Source organism: Egretta garzetta, unplaced genomic scaffold (genome assembly GCF_000687185.1).
Source record: "Egretta garzetta isolate BGI_Z169 unplaced genomic scaffold, ASM68718v1 scaffold622, whole genome shotgun sequence".
Taxonomy (NCBI): domain Eukaryota; kingdom Metazoa; phylum Chordata; class Aves; order Pelecaniformes; family Ardeidae; genus Egretta; species Egretta garzetta.
This window is the reverse complement of record NW_009258780.1, coordinates 385608-402494: the sequence shown is the minus strand read 5'-3', so window position 1 is coordinate 402494 and position 16887 is coordinate 385608. Positions and strand designations below refer to the sequence as shown.

At 44.9% G+C, this 16887-nt stretch overlaps 1 protein-coding gene across 1 annotated transcript in view; it reads right to left on the bottom strand.

Moving 5' to 3' along the window:
- The window catches only part of ANK2 (ankyrin 2), a 121100-nt gene extending 109734 nt beyond the window's left edge, over nt 1-11366 (bottom strand). The window contains exon 1 of the mRNA XM_035889080.1: nt 11244-11366. Within this exon, the coding sequence (XP_035744973.1) occupies nt 11244-11366 (123 nt within the window). The remainder of the gene's footprint in view (nt 1-11243) is intronic.
- Between the last annotated feature and the right edge of the window lie 5521 nt (nt 11367-16887).

Here is a 16887-nt window from a genome sequence, read left to right as displayed (position 1 = left end):
GTCATTTTGCAAAATGACTCCATAATCATTAAAGCCCAGCCTGCTTTGCACACAGCAGCCTGGCACATCAATTTAAGGCTCACATCAGCGTTTTATATTTTATTGAATTCCTCCTGCAAAGTTGTAACACTCTACCAAAATACTTTCAAAATGTATCTATCCACATGTATTTTTTCCCATGAGCAGCAGAAAAAGAAAGAGGCACCATCTGGAAAACGACTGCTTTTTTTCCTTTTGCTGTTTATACATAAAGTTTCGGGTTTTTTTTTAATTTGGTGCAAGAATGCAAGTTGTATAATGAGACAAATCATAGAATAGAATCATAGAATGTTTTGGGTTGGAAGGGACCCCTAGAGGTCATCTAGTCCAACCCCAAATCAACCATCTTATTTCAGTAGCCTCTTTCCAACAGTGACTAAGCAGAGCTAACATTCAATCTGTGCAGAGGCTAAAACAGAGGTAACTTAAACTGTTGCCTGACTTCACTACGTGGAATCGAGTCTACCCGGCCTGGAAATGCAGGCGACAGCAACGATTCCGCTCCCCCAGGCAGCTCTGCTGTCCAGTATCACATTCATCAGCAAACCTGAGCGCAACTGTTCCCCGTTAGCCGCTCAGGGCCTGAAGTTCTGCTCTTTGGTAAATCTAAGTTACTGCCTCTTCTTGCTACAGCGGCAACAGTATTATCAACGCGGTGCGTGTCAGCTCTTTCCTCTCTGCGGCATCGGTGCCTTTAAAATAAAAAAATGAAGCAAGGGAGGAAGAAAGCTCAACCAGGTCCAGCCGGTCCTGACTAAATCATGGCCTGAGCAGTGAGGGACTAACGAGCTTTTACCTGTTCGGTCTCCTGCTGCCTGTTGGCTTCACTGGTTTTGAGCAGCGACGTCTCTTTGTTAGATCTCCTGACGTAGCGCAAGCCAGAAACAGTAAATAATTAAAAATAAGCTTAAATTATTAAACCTAGAACAGCCCAGAAAGGTTTGTAATTACGGTTCTATAGGCTGAAATGATTTTCTACCAGCCTGGGCAAATAAGAGCTACATCCATTTCGGGTGAATGCTGGTTCTCAACACTGGCTTTATTTTACATGCAGAAATAAAGAGAATGCAGATCTCAAATAGAGGGGAAAAGAAATCCACATCCTTCCACAGGTCACGTGCAAGAACAGCATCCCATTAATATTTTCTAAATATGAAACACTCCAAGTTTTTGATGACCTGGTCCAACCACCTCTTTTGTAGACGCTTGGTCTCAATGGGCTTTTTCAGTGCATATGTAAACAAGGTAACTTTTTAAATCTTGTGTTACTTTTCATCCCCTTTCTCTTCCTGCCCTTTCTTATTCTCTCTTCAGAAATAGACCAGAGTCTGCAATACAATCCCCACCAACTACGGTGGGAGTTTTGCTGGAGGATAAGCTGACCTTAAACAGCAGAGTTCCCAAATGCGTACTCTGAAACCTATTTAGGCTCAGCTCCCTAAAACTGTCCCTTTTCCGAAGCCCTAAGCAGCTAATAAACACGCTGTATTTTGAGGAGGTTAACATGCTAAATTCTTCATTAGCATCAACAAGCACATGGTGATTACAGACTTTTTTTTCTTAATTGCAGCTTTTGTTTTCAGTCACTTGTCAAAGGGCAGGTAGCAATTCATCTGTATTGATCCCTGTGTGGAAGGTCTTCGTATAGGAATGAGCGTTAACGTGGTTTTGAAGCAATCCCTGAAAAACCATCAGCAAAACACTGACGTGTTCCAATATAGGCAACTTTTATAAGTAATTACCGAGAGAAAGCCCTTGAACAGTGCCAACACGTTAGCACCTTGTACAGTGCCAACTTTGGGAACCATCTGAAATTCCCTTAATTCAGATTTCACTATTATATATGCTCTAATACCGTATATAGTTGTGTAACAGCGTAGAATATCTACTCCTACTTACAGCCGGACAACTCCATGGGCTGGTGAGGAAAAAAAAAAATATTGATTTTAGCTGCCTAAGGCTAAAGGATTCCTAACAGGAATGTTCATCCAGATGTAGTTACGTATATGACAGCAGTTCCTGCAAACTGTGTCTCTTCCCCCAAAGAAGCAGCTTCCAGTCAGGGAAGAGAAGCTTCTCAGACATTCCAACAAAACTGCCCAGTGCCACGATGACCGCATGAAAGGAATTGCTTAGGGTCAATGCAGAGAACAGGAATTATTTTTAAAAACTTTCAAGTAACACCCACATTCTCAAAAAGTAACACAAACACGTTTTGTGAGCATGGAGAGTCAAGTCAATATTAGGTATGGAAATCCTTTTTACTACCAGCTGTAGCATTTTGCTAAGATTCTGAGGAAAAAAAATACTAAGTTTAGATAAAGTTCATTACAAGCTCACAAAAATGCAAAAAATTTCTTAAAAATTGAAAGTAGTTTCAGGAACTTACACACCATTCTGCTGGGACAAGAACAGATCCTAGGGGGAGCAAAGGTTTTTCATCACCCCTGAAAAATCCTACAGGACTGATGTTGGTGACCTACAACTGACCACTCTCTCCGACATCGGGGATCTTTTTCTCAATAAAGACGAGTTCAGGTCTCTACTTTGGAACATGTTCTATATCTCGACTGGAAATGAGTATAGAAAAATATTTAAAGGGGACGTTTTCCATTACATCAGTCAACAAACCCCTTAACTACTGACAGCAGATCAAGGCTTTGTTTAGTTCTACTCTTCACAGTGTCTTTAGCATGACGCTGTATGACTAATGAAGATCACTGCCTAAATTTGTATTTTCTTATTTGAATATGATCAGGACTTGAAGGGATGACTGCCCGTCACCTCACTAACCTCCACTTTACACAGTAACTCATTACTTCTTCACAGAATCATGGAATGTTTTGGGTGGGAAGGGACCCCCAGAGGTCACCCAGCCCAACCCCCCTGCAGGAGCAGGGACACCTTTAACCATATTAGGTTGCTCACAGCCCCGTCCAACCTGGCCTTGGATGTTCCCAGGGATGGGGCCTCCACCCCCGCTCTGGGCAACCCCTGCCAGGGTTTCACCACCCTCATTGTAAAGAATTTCTTCCTTATATCTAGTCTAAATGAATTTAAAGTCTTCATGCAGGAGTTAAATACCAGACAGCATCCCAAATTGTACATTGAACACTTTTTTCCATCTTCACTATGTTGACTAAACAGGAAGAAATTCAAATATACGCTTGACCAAGAAATACCTGTTTATAAAACCGCATTGTTTAAATTCTGAAGCAACGCTAATATGTGTTTGCAAAGAAAAGATTGAAAACCAGTTTCTATCACAGCGCGGATGCAGGCCACGACGCTTCCTGTGCTCCTGATCCCCAGAAACTCGCTCCAGTTGGGCTGCGAGTCTTTGCTGGAGAGGGCACCGTCTCAGGGAAAGAACATTATTTCATGATACCCATCTACTAACCTATTGCCTGAATGGCAATAATCCTACCGTGCTGCTTACGGGCATCCTCGCCGTTTGCACGCTCTGGATATGCTATATGTTGGCAAATATACACACCAGGGCACGGCTCCAAATCTCGCCATTGAAGTATGATCTCTCAATGCTCGTATGCCACTATTACTTCAGGTGCCAAACTTTCCCCAGGAGCTCAATGGAAAAGCCTGAGGGACTAAATTACAGAAGCCAGGTTCCTAAAAGCTTGACATTTCCAGTTTAACGTTTGACATCTACATTTCTTTTTTAGCTCTTGACCTCCATTTGTAAAATTTCCCTTAACACACTTTTTTCTTTTTTTGAATCGCTTAACGCAAAACTGCCCAAACATAATGTAATAATTCTTCCAGCAGTGCAGAAAATGTCCATCACTGTAAAGGACGTTTTATGAGAAGGCACACAAAACCAAACAAAAAGCTGTAAAAGTTTATTGGGGATAATTTCCTTCAATGTGGCAATGTTCTCTCCATTTTTTTAATCACTCATAGTTCCTGATAAGTAGGATCCACACTTGTTAAATTTGTGGAGACCAGGATAGGTTGCATCACCATAAGCAGGTGCTGCCATTTCTCCTCTCTCGTTTGCTCTTTTTAAAGTTCAGCAAAAGTTGGTTTTTTTTTCTGAAATAGATGGAGCGAGAGGTGAAAACTCAGGCATTTTTGATGCTTTCCTGACTTTACGAAAACAGTCACATTATGAGTTGATCCAGCCATAAAATCCAAAGTGTACACCAATAAATTGGATCGCACCGAGCAAGCTTTACCATGCAGAAGGATAGATTGAGCATGCCAGGAACACATTTTCCCCTTCCCATGTACAGTATCTAATGCAATGGAGCTGTGAGCCCAATGGTTTATCACCATCAGGGGAAGGAAGGTGGGAGAAAGATGCAAAGAGATATACACACAGAGTTGTATTGCTCCATCTTCTCATGGCTAGATGAGAGCCGTTGCCCCAAATACCAGCAAGGAATGGTGCACAAGCTGCCAACGAAGTAGCAGCTCTGAAGGCCCCAGTAAGTCCGATGTCCCGGCCCCCCAAGTATTCCTCCTATAATATAGGAGCTATAGCTATAATATAGCTCGATTTCCCTCATTCACCCCACGCGTCCCTGCACAGCTAGCAGGGAGTGGGAGAGGAACTAAGCTTCAGACCACTCCTGAGCCCGTCATGCCAATTAGCCAGAGGGGACAAGTACCAGCGGGTACAACGCGTGCGCTGTATGAGCCCTAGACCCAAGCCCAAGTGTGCTTCTCTTCACTAAATTCGCAAGAAGCAATTATCACCGCTATCTTTATTTCATGATACCCATCTACTAACCTACCCCACAATCCTGTCTATTGAGGCAATATTTTCTCCAGTATTCCAGGTATGAATTAATCATAGAATCATAAAATCCCAGGTTGGAAGGGACCTCAAGGGTCATCTGGTCCAACCTTTCTAGGCAAGAGCACAGTCTAGACAAGATGTCCCAGCACCCTCTCCAGCTGAGTCTTGATAGTGTCCAGTGTGGCAGAGTCAACCCCTCCCCTGGGGAGATTAGTCCAACGGTTGCCTTTGAATGATCAGTTCAATGCAAAGCTGTGAAGAGGCATATTTACCCAAGATAACAAAACCACACTTCGGTACGTGATCTGTGTTTTGACATACTGTCTACATATGATGTATTAAGACCAAATAAATCTTGTCTTTCAAAAATTACTATGGAAATTAAATGTAAAAAATGCATATAATTTATGGGATGATTAGACAACAATATAAAGGTGAGCAAATTTAAACTCGTAGTGGAGATTGCTCCTTTCCCACCAGAATTAAGGGAACTGGAGAGCATCAGTCTTTACTACAACCCCTGGCTTGCTTTATTTCAGAACATTGTGTATTTGTTCCCAGTTTAATTATGGCAAGCAGTGTGAAACTCTCAAAGAAGAGTAGAGAAATAATGACACTTGGCACTAGGGTAATGTTCTGTAGTATCTGCAGAAAGGTGAAAAGAGCTTAATCAGCTATCATTTTGGAGCCCAGCTTGGTTTTTCACATTTAAATTAAACCCACAGTGAACTTAGTAGCTAACTCGCCTGAGGAAGATGGACTGAACAGGACATGCGTACTAAACACAGCGAGAGCGCCTGCCCAGCCAAGAATTTGCAAGCTTCAGCAGTGTTGCAGTCACGTGCCTATCACCCCTCGGAGACAACACCTAAAAACTGAAGCAGCAAATACCAATCTATTCTAAAAATGCAATGTCATCAAAAGACGCTCCATTTTACAAGGAAGCAAACAGTGGGGTATTATTTTCATGCCAATACCTACATAATGAAAACAGAAGTTTGAGATACAGAAGGTAAAAGGCCACCAGGAATAGGCACCACCTACGCAAACACTCAGTTACAAAACACCAAAAAGATTTTTTTTTTTCCCCATGGCTGAAGAGGGATTTGAAACATCTAGAAATCCTAGTGAATCACAAAGATGTTTGCCAAGGCAACGAACAGAACGTTGAACGGATAAGACATATTCAGTGCTAAAGAAAAATCAGTAGGGTAAAGCTGCAATAAACCTTGAAAGCATACAGAGGTTAAACAGCGAGAAACTCTTTCGTTCTCTTCCTCAGCCCAATACAAACTGTATGCTGATCCTGCGCCGTGTTCACACCAGGGGAGATGCCATTTGGCGTCCATGAAGCAAAGTAGGAGTGACCGAGAGTGAAGAACTGTACCTCCACATGACTTCCTCCTTGGGATACTTTTTCCTAGCACGCCCAAGCACTCATTAAGTCCTCCATGTCCTCCCTTTCCCACTGAAGCCTTGGCCCTTTCCAAAGGGATGAACTTTGTGGCTACCAGCCTCAGTGCAGAGCCCACGTATGAGCTAACAAATACCCACTTCCCCTGCTGAAGGTATGCTGGAATTTCAAATGGGCTTCTCCACCCGGTTCAGCGTCAAACGTGACATCATTTTCCACGTGAATTTTGTAACGTGACATTTCTTTCTGGTATTTGGTCTGTGAAAAAGGAGATAGTAACGGAAAAAAAATGTTTGCTGTTGAAGGAAAACAAAGCAAGCTGTCTTCTGCAGCTATGCAATGGAAGCCATTTACCGAACGTTGACTCTTCCCCATACACACCTGAATTCTGCTGACAGCAGCAGCTCTTTATTTCTCCCTCCATCCTCATCTTTCTGCAGATATGGCCTAGCAGCAGCAGCTTGGTGTGAGCTTTGACAGTGCTTAGGGTGTCAAGTGAAAGACAAAATTACAAAATCACAGAATGGCAAGGGTTGGAAGGGACCTCGGGAGATCACCCAGCCCAACCCCCCTGCTAAAGCAGGTTCTCCTAGAGCACGTTACACAGGCCTTCATCCAGGCGGGCTTTGAATATCTCCGGAGAAGGAGACCCCCCAGCCCCCCTGGGCAGCCTGTTCCAGTGCTCTGTTGCCCTCAGAGTAAAGAAGTTTTTCCTCATCTTCAACTGAAACCTCTTGTGCTTCAGTTTGTGCCCATGGCCCCTTGTTCTGGCGCTGGGCACCACTGCAAATTCACTGAGATGCAACTGTTTCCTAATCTCATTTGGCAAGCATCGGTGAATATTCCAGATACTGTGGGACATTTTGTGCTAAAGAGTGCTGAACTCGTGAGGCTGGCGTTTAAAAAAAAGGTATAGAAGCTAAAAAAAAACTTTTTAAAAACTGTGTATTTAAATACTAAATAAATACCCACTTACTGCTAGTAGAGCCCAGAGGTCAAACTCTGTCCTCATCACTGATGGTAAAAGGGTAACAGGCATCAGCTTACCCTATCTGTATGCTCAAAAATCAGTTTTATTTGGCAGCAGAATCAATTTTTGATAGCAGCTTTTTTCGTTTGGTGTTTTATTTTTTGGTGGGTTTTCTAAAATCCTTTCAACACTTGTCACATGCAAAGGCAGGAAGCTCCGTCTGCTTCGAGAAGTATTTTAGAAAGAAATAAGCACGCGCGTGTTACACACTGCCGGGGGCAAGGAAGCTGGCTTCCAAGGCTGCAATTCTAGCTTTGCTGCTGACTCCGTGAGTGACCACCACGTAACCACGCCGCTTCCCTCTCCTCACTCTGCAAAAGATGAGCCATGTTCAGCTCCCTCGAAAGACGTTGAGAGGCAAGCGGAGCTGGGCCTTCCATATCCCAAATTTAGGTACAACGGAATTAGTCATGCCCAAATTTCAATAAAATCTACATATTTTAAGCTGCTCACCTCCTCTGTCCGTACCTAGCTTTGAATGCTCTTGATACGTTTGGGTATCCCTGCAACTATGCAGCCTGTTGGGGGTTTTATCGCTTATATACGTGTATTTACATCAGTGTGTGGTTTTCAACATTGCAAGAAAAGATTGCACTCATAAAAGAGGAAATTTCCCATTTGGATGCAAGCTGAGCAGAGCTGACTCTTGCCAACCGGTTTTAAAAATCCACCAAGTCAGTCTTAGGAAGAATGCAGGGGAGGGTCTTGAAATTTGTCTTCAGCCTGCAAACACCTTTTCCCAATTTTTGGGTGTGGAATAATTCTGTTGATCCTGAAAGAACTACAGATGTCTAAAGACTGCAAAGACATCCTCTGAGCAAGAATGCTGCCGATGCTGGCCGTTTTCCCAGCTCCGCTGATGGCCAGGGAGTTGCTGTTGTCCAGAGCTCTGTCAAATGGCAGATATAAGGACATTTAAGAAGATTCTGGTCCTATCTGAGAAGCACAGAAGCTACCGCCATGGTTTGCAATGCCGGTACCCAGACAGATGATAATCACACTGCAAAACATCATTAAGCAAAATACTCAAGAGAAGAGGCAAAGCCACAGAGATCCCACGCCCTGCAGTATCCCTGGAAGCTAGGAGAAGCACGGGACAGCACTAACAGACACCCAACATGTTGGCTAAAGTCATGGCCCTTCATTATCCTCTTCTGCATAATCAGGATATGCCAGGGTCAGAGAAAAAGCTTCCATCCCAAGGCCAAACCAGTGCTTCATGCACACAGCACATATTGGTATAGGACGTATATCCAAACGAGGTCTTGAAAAGACGGTTTGCAATACCTTACATCTGCATATTGCCCCTCTCACCATCGTTCCTACAAACAAAATGGACCTCGGTTGTACTGAAAATCAGGGCGCTGCAATGCAATAGCTTTTCGATAAATCACAAAGCTGGGACCATACTCCCTATATGCAGAAAGAGTTTAAGTGCTGAGAGCAATCAAGCAATATTCATTTATGTTTTGTCACTCGTGGGCATGCACACAGAATTTGTTCATAGCCTCCATTTTCCAAGGAAGTCAACAAAAAATGAGAAGGCTCTGCACCCACTCGGAGACAGTCACATTTCACAGAGGAACAATTTCTTTTTCTTCAGCAATTTAAGTGCCATATATATATAAATCTATGTCTCTCACAGATACATATATCTCCCTTGAACTGATGAATACAAATATTCTATACAACATATCTATTTTGTGTATATTGCGTCTATGAGTGTGTGTGCATACATATGCATATATCTAATCTGCTCTGCACCATGCATCCTGCACAGTATGAGCACGTATACGCACAAACATAAACAAACTCATCCTTGGGTTGCTGCATGCCTCGCGCAGAAGGAGCCAGAGGGAGGATGCCCAGCCTAACCCACGCCCGCGCCATCGGAAGGCGAGTTTAGGGTGCAGCCAAGCGCTTGTTTACGTAACAGCAAGGTGGTACAGCTGCAGTAAGAGGGAGACAGGAGCGAGGGCCGTTCCTGAATTTTAAAAAGGAAGAAAGGCGAGCAGCATGAAGGTATGCTCCATATTTTCTACGCCAAGGCTACTGGTGGTTCCTAGATCTGAAAATCTGGTTATAGCAGCCTGCATCACCACACAGCATTACTAACCCGCATGCGGCCCGAGCCCGTCTACTTGCGGGCAGGGATACGCAGCAGTCTGGGAAAGGGATAGCAGAAGGGGCAGTATTAATTCTGTCCAGCTTTAATTAAAGTAGTAGAATACACATTTGAATCAAACACACTGATGAAATAGGCTATGAGAAAAATCAGGAAAGCCACCACAGACGGTGAGGAAGGAGCCGAGCTGGGTGCTGGGCAAACATGAAAAGACGACAACCCTCCAGCAAGGACATCCACACATTAAATACATTTTTTAAAAGGCTGTTTTGCAGAGAATTCCACAATCAAAAATGTAATCACAAAAACTCCCTTATGCTGCAGTGTCCCACTTAGGGGATTAGGTTAGTAATCACAATCTGCCCCAAGCAGCTCTGCCCCAGCATCCAAGCCGGCATTCTCGCTCTGATAAAGAGAATTCTAATGCAACTTAATGAACTCTGCAAAGCGAGCCTTTATAAGCCAGGGAGATAATATCCAGTGGTCCCAAAGGTATCAAACACCCTCGGGAATTTTATTTAAGCCATGCAGTTCAGAAAATGAAAATCTGTAAGATTGAATATAAAATGAATTCCAAATTTCTCAGGTATGCCAAGGGAGCAGATGGCTTCCGAATCCTAGAGATCTGCCAAAAGGATCTGTAAATTCAAACATTACGTGGCTGGATTCTGCTCTTTTTCTTTTCACAGAGAGATCTGTGTTTACACGCAAGGTAGCAGAAAAGAAAAAACAGGACGGATTATGTCTCTTGATATTACCCCTTCCCGAAGGAATTTATAAAGAACGGATCAAAACATGGTGTCGGTGAATGAGTTAATGCATACCACAGCCTAGAGATTCCTGAGACGGGAGAAAAGAAATAGCAATGAGGAGGCATTAACGCCGGCACTCCCAATGTGAGAGAGTCCTAAACCTAACCTTAACGGAAGCTTCAGGGGTGTTAATATTTTCTCCACTATTGTATTTTATTTGTGTCCTTAGAAACTATATATAGAATGTTCGTGTCCTCAGAAACTAGAGAGTGATCTGGCAAATAAATCATCTCTATTGATTTTTTCTTTCCCCCCCCTCCCCGAGGCAATCAGAGATGTCATTCCTCGTTTCTAACACAGAAGGAAAATAACAGTTAATTATAAATTAGCAGAAACCCCCCCCAAATCTGAAACATCTACATAGATATGGCTTAACAGAACCAAAGATTGCCACCAGCAACAGACGCCAAAAACCCCCAACAGCTTGCAGACTGGCGTTTCAGGCCCTAGCTAGGAAAATACACCTGCAGTGTGCGGCGTAGGTACGGTGAGCGGGGGCTGCCAGCCCAGGCTGCGTTCCGGATCCCTCGCTGCACAGCCCGGCACGCCTAGCGCCACAAGACGGGTCTGGCGCACAGCGTTTAGCGGCGCTGGTGATGTGGGAACGGGAACTGGAAATGGGAAATGGGGTAGGGTGGGGGAAAAGCTGTGGTGAAAGAAGAGAGATGCACCTTCACGCCGCAAAGCACGAACGCAGCCGCCTCCCTCCCCGGCAACTTCTGCAGATCAGTCAGAGGCTTGAAACAGCCGGCTCCCCGTCGGTGAGAGGCGTCTCCCGCCCGTTTGGGGACGAAGGGAAGGCGGCAATACCCGCGTGCCGATGGCCACCCTTATTTGCCTGTTCCCTGTGGACTGCCATGGCTGGCAGCACTTTAATCTCACCGCAGCAGGGCTCAGAGAGGACAGGAAGGGATGCAAATGGGGAAAATGAGATGAAAGGTTGGGAAAATGAAGGGGAGAGCATGGCACATGGCAGTGAACACCTGTGAAGTGCAGCACAGAAAGAGGGGCGGGGGGGGGGGGGGGGGGGAGGGAGAAGGGGGCTGGTTTTCCCCTCATACCTTGCGTTTCCGATCTGCCCTAGAGATTTTCCGCTGCCTTTTCCTCTCCTTCTCAAGGTTTCTCTCCCTCTCTTCGAGTTCAGACTCTCGAACTTTTTTAATGGAAGCGGCTGCATGAGCCATTTTGGAGAGGAAAACACCAGCTCCAAGGAAGCCGTTTCCACCACAGGCGGATATCCAGGTGATTTCTTTTTTTTCCTGCAGGGGTGCTGGCTGCAAGCCAGAACTTCACAGCGTAATCCACTCTTCCTCCTCCGGCACCCCAGAAAAGGTCACAGCTCCGCTCCAGCCTCCGCAGCACCCATAACTCAGAAGCACGAGGGCCACGTCCACACAACGCGATGTGCGAAAGCGCTCGCAAGCCGCGCACACGCAACCGGCGAGCAGCCGGCGGATATTCTGCTAGCAGGCTGAAACCCCTTCAGCTTGGCTGGGGCTGCAAGCGAAGACGAGCTGCAGACTTAGCTGAGGAGTGAAGGGGAAAAAAAAAAAAGGGGGGGGGGAAAAAATGGAAAAAAAAGGAAAAAAATCAGCCTTTAAGCACACATCACCAAATTGGAAAGGTCTTTTGGGATTCCTCCAGATAGGCTGCGTCTTCTGACTGGGAGGAAGGCTCCACTTCAGCATCACCGCCAGGTGGGGGAGGGGGCCGCTCCCTTCAGCTTCTCACATCGCCTTTATGCAGGGTGAGAAGAAAATGGTGCAGTCTGACTTACTGGCTTGCTGCTGCCACCGCGGCCGTCTGTGCTGGTGGGTGCCCAGCGTACGCTCTCCTGCTCTTCCCCCCCCGCCGATCTTCCCTGACGGCTGCGGCGGTCGATGGGGAAGCAGGAGGGAAGGCTGGCGGGCTGGGGGAGGCCAGCCTCAGCCTGCTCACCTGCAGGCAGCACGGAGAGCCTGCGATATTCAAGTCCTCATTGTGCCTTTATGCAGCCACGTGAGGCTGCATCAGGAGAGCTGCATTAAGCAGCGAACCAAACGCAGCGAGGAGGGGGACGCAGCTCGGGGAAGCACGCAGCGTCATCCGGGCTCAGCCTGCCCCGCTCAGCTCAACCCCGCGGAGGGAAAAAAATAACACCGCCGAGCGCGCTGTGCGTTAATATTCAATGCCAAAAGCTGCTTTCAGGCGCTTCCTAAGACAACTTATGAAACCCTGTGTTGAAGCCGGGTAATGATTATAGCTGTGGACCAACAGAGACCAAAAGAGGCACAAGCATGTTGTTAATTAGCCTCCCCCTTCTCCCCCCCAATATCATTTGGGTTTGGAACATTAATTTATAGTGTTAATATCAGAGCCAGATGGGTCTATCATTCCCCCACTGCTTATTCCCCTGCTAAAACCAGCGTCTCAAAAGCTCTGCTCCCACCTCCCTGGGTAACTGTTATCGCTATTAGCGTCAAGCATTTATTCATCAAAATAAGACAGGCGTAGATAAAAAGGGCCTTTGCATTAGTCCCCGGCAGACAGCTGATCCCACTGCAACTCCCTTCAACACCGCTGATGGTGCCTCTTCCAGCCGGGTCCTGAAGGAGAGGGCGACTGCAACGTTCCGCCGCAGCAGAGATGTTTGCATCCCTGCCGTAGCCACCCCAGAGAAGCTGGGATATGGGAGCTCACTGACAGCAGCACTAAAAATCACCCAAAGAAACAATCCCCTTCGCCAGCTTTCCCTCTGCAATATATTCCTTGACTTCAGGCTGAATTTGACTGAACGGCCACTAAACCTGAGCACTGTGAATTTTGCCATAACAGGGCACCACCAAAGCAGGAACAGTTGTCCTGCGAGCTCTCCGTGGGACAGCAGCTCATAGACCAGGCCTAATCCCCACCTCACGTTATTTTTTGTACCCACAGAACTCGGTTGTTTCCAGTTCACACAGACCAAGCCCATTTATTCTTATCATGGAACGAATAATTATTGATGGCTCGTGGGTTTCCTACAAGGTTTCACTTTGAGAATTTCACAAATTTCAAAGACCAAATTTTCACAAAGCAATTCTGTATGGAAACTACGAAGGGCTATAAAGGCATCTTTAAAAAAGGCGCCTGTTTTGCATTTGAGACAGCGATCCCTGCATTCAGTCAAAAACGTCCTTCTCTACTGGAAGACCACCTCAGAAGCAGCAGGGTACAGTACCAGCCAACCTTTTTTCTGGCTCCTCTGTACGTACGGGCTGATTTTCCCACAGTTGTTCCCATTTGCAAGAAAGTAGGCTACAGAAAAATAAGGGTTAAAAAACAAGCAGTAGCTGTAGCAACAGCCAGCAGCAAAGCGAGACAGGTGGAGGCAGCCAAAGGGATAAAATGAAGGAGAACACTGGATTCTTTAATAGGAATGTAGCTTGCCTTGCCTTCTTAGCCTTGCATGATCCTCACAGGTAGCATCACTTGTAAACCAGAAATGAACAGCTGGGTCATCTAGAGCTCTACCTTCCTGATACAGCGGGAAAGCAGTCGTCTTCCCAACCTCTTCGTGGGGTCTTAAGCATGAAATTCAAAGATGGTAAGACCAAATCACAGGCCACCACACTTAAAAACCCAGGTCTTACAACTTCCCTAAATCACGGTTCAAAGTTTCCTGAAGCCACTAAATGCTTAAATCCTGGTATGTGGTGCACACGATAGGGTTTGGTACAGAGGAGGCTTTACAGAAGTCATGATTATTAAACAATTTGTCATCTTTTGATGATTGGTATGTGCAGGCTCATCAGCTCAGGCTCAAATAATTATTCTTTCAGAAAACTCACTTAAAAGTCAATAAAGGACTTGATGTACTTGGTAGCCCATGCTACACAAGAGCAAAAAACCAGACGCTTAAATTGAACTGGTGCCAAGCAAGACAGACTGAAATAGCCAATATTCTTTAGAAGATCACTGGCAAAAAAGAACTCGGGATCAGTTCTAGGAGTTCACCGTTATATCCCATAAACATTTTCCCCTAACCTCAGAGAGACATCATAAAAATATTTCACCATCATGCGGCAAAAAAAAAAAAAAAAAGTAACTTTACATAGGTTATTTTGGAAAGAACATAGCCAATCTGGGGAGAAGGATATAAAGTATGCATCACTTAATACTTGACACAGCTAATGTCCCTGCAGGAAAGACGTGTTCTGTTTTAAGACAGATTTTCCTAGCAAAAGTAGAAAATGGCTAGTCATTGCCCTGCGTATACCGATCTTAAAAAGAAAGCCTTCTGCAGACATCAGCCTGAAGAGTAAATTTTTGAGATCTGTTCAGTAAAAATGGAGACTGAGCAATCTCCCCCTAAACATAGAAAAGGCATTGTGAAGCTGCTAGATAAGAAAAACAGAACATACAGCGATGCTGCCACAAACGGTATGTGGGAGGGGAGTGGGAGAGTGGGCAGATGCACAGTAACATAAAAAGAACGCAGTACCAGAAAAAGGGTAGTTTTTTTCTCTTGAAAAGCATTTGTCATCATTAGCTCTGAATGTAGAAATACATAACTCGTGAGATTTGACAAATTCCCATTTGGGATAACAAAGCTTGTAAGACTTCAACCTGTACGGTGTCCTGCGTGATTTGTGAACAGGCTGCGGGTGCCCAACCTCACCGTGAGATCCACAGGCGCGTGGGTGCTTAATTAGGGTTACAGCTCCTACTTGCCTGGTTTACTAATTGGCACAGATCATTAGCTTCCTGACCTGATCTCCTAATTTCACAGTCTCCGGGTTTCGTTCTTTTAAGCTGACCCACCAGCCGAGACAAGAAGCTTCTGCACTGCGGTGCTTTATTAGCCACAGCTCTGATCAGTGCTTGGGTTTAACTGCCAGCTTTCAGGTAGAGAGATTTGCTGAGCAAATCAGCGTTTTCTGCCTATAGACACCTACTGGATGAAAATCAACAGTAAGCGAGAACAAGCGGAGAGGATACAAACAAGCAATTATCCTTCCTTGAAGCATAACCAGTACCGGGGGTCCGTCTCATAAAGCTGAGGTTCTCTCCACATAAATCACGTGGGCAGTGCAAAAAAAAGTTAAACCCAAGCCTCAAGCCTAGAAATAGTGCCCAAAAAGCGTGACTCAAATCTGCTCTCATCATTTCCCAGAGTTACAAAGGAAAGGGAGGCAGTGATGGAAGGGGAAAAGCTCTGCATGCCTCCAGCTGCAATGGAGACTGTTCTTTCCAGTTGTAAGCTGCGAGCACATTCAGGAAATAGGCTGGAAATCAAATTTGGTTTCAAACAGCTAAAAATGGGGAAGGACTCTCCCAGGCAATAGTTTGGTAGGGACGAAAGCTGGGCAATCCAATTTCTTGTGCAGCATTATGGAAGACCGTTCTGGACAAGGCAGACTGCAACTCTGTAGTGCAATGAGGCGATGCACTGCCTAGCTTACGCGCGGTATCTAACAAGTACACCCATGTGTTATTTTGCAACCACACAACCACCGCCACCTCTGTCCTTACAATTAAACTTCTCCTCCTGGCTGAAAGGCAGGACACGTTAGACCAGGCTTGGAGACATGCAGGCAGAGCCATTAGCGGGCTAGAAACCAGAGGGCACTGACTTGCAGAATCAGCCACCGCTCCCCACCAGCGCAGAGGGCGTTATTCTAGCCAGGTTAAATGGCAGAGGTAGGCATCCCTGTCCCGCCGGTCGGGAAACTCTTCTCTGAACACTGCCTCCTGAGGGATGAGGATGGAGATGAGGGAATGGGTTTGACAGGGACAAAAATATTTGGAGTGCCAGAGCAGCATAACAGTGTACTTAATTCAACTATTAAAAATTATTTGGGTGGATTGGGTGTATTAGCATATTCAGCCGTTTCAATATCTACAGAATTACATATTCCTAGAAAAAAAGGCAAAATGATTCTTGTGGAAAGTAAAAGCACAAAGCTAACTATGGAAGTATACGCCGCAATTATAAATTGCCTCCTGTCTCACTTCTTGTTTAATTCACACTCATTTATTACTCACAAACAGTAGCATTTGTCCTAATTCCAAAGGTACAACACCCCTGGAAGTGAGTTAGCAATCAGCTATCCATATGGTATAGGTTTCGTTTCCTGAAAGAAAAAATACTAAGGTTAAAAAAAAGGCTCTGCACTCTCTCATTCTCATGTTACTGAACATGTGAAGACAGCAAGTTCCAGAAAGCTCTAAGCTGGCAATTAATGTCACTGAAGTGATACTGAAAAGAGGATATATAAAACTATGTTCAGGCTTTTTTTCTGTACCGTGATTACATTGATTTTATTAATTGAAAAGAGGCAATAGAGAACAAGAAATGAAAAAGGGCAAGTTATGGCACATACGTTAATAGACATAAATCAGACCAGTCTTAATGTCGTGCCCCTCTTGTCTGTTATACTCCCAGGTATAATTCACAGCACTGACACGTGTAGTCGTCAGTACTAGAAACATATTACAGGTGACACAGTCGTATCGGCAATACCATACCCTCCCTTGCACAGCGGGTTTCTGTCCTGAAGGTGTTCAAGTTCAACACCGATAAACTTTAAATGGAATTAATAATTACATCAGAAAAGATACTGCTTAGCTGCCTTCATCTTGAACAAGTTACTGAAAGTATTCATCTACACGTAGAAAAAAATTTATTTTTTCCTATATTACAGATGAAGAAACTGAGATAGTATGGTTACATGTTTGCTCCTA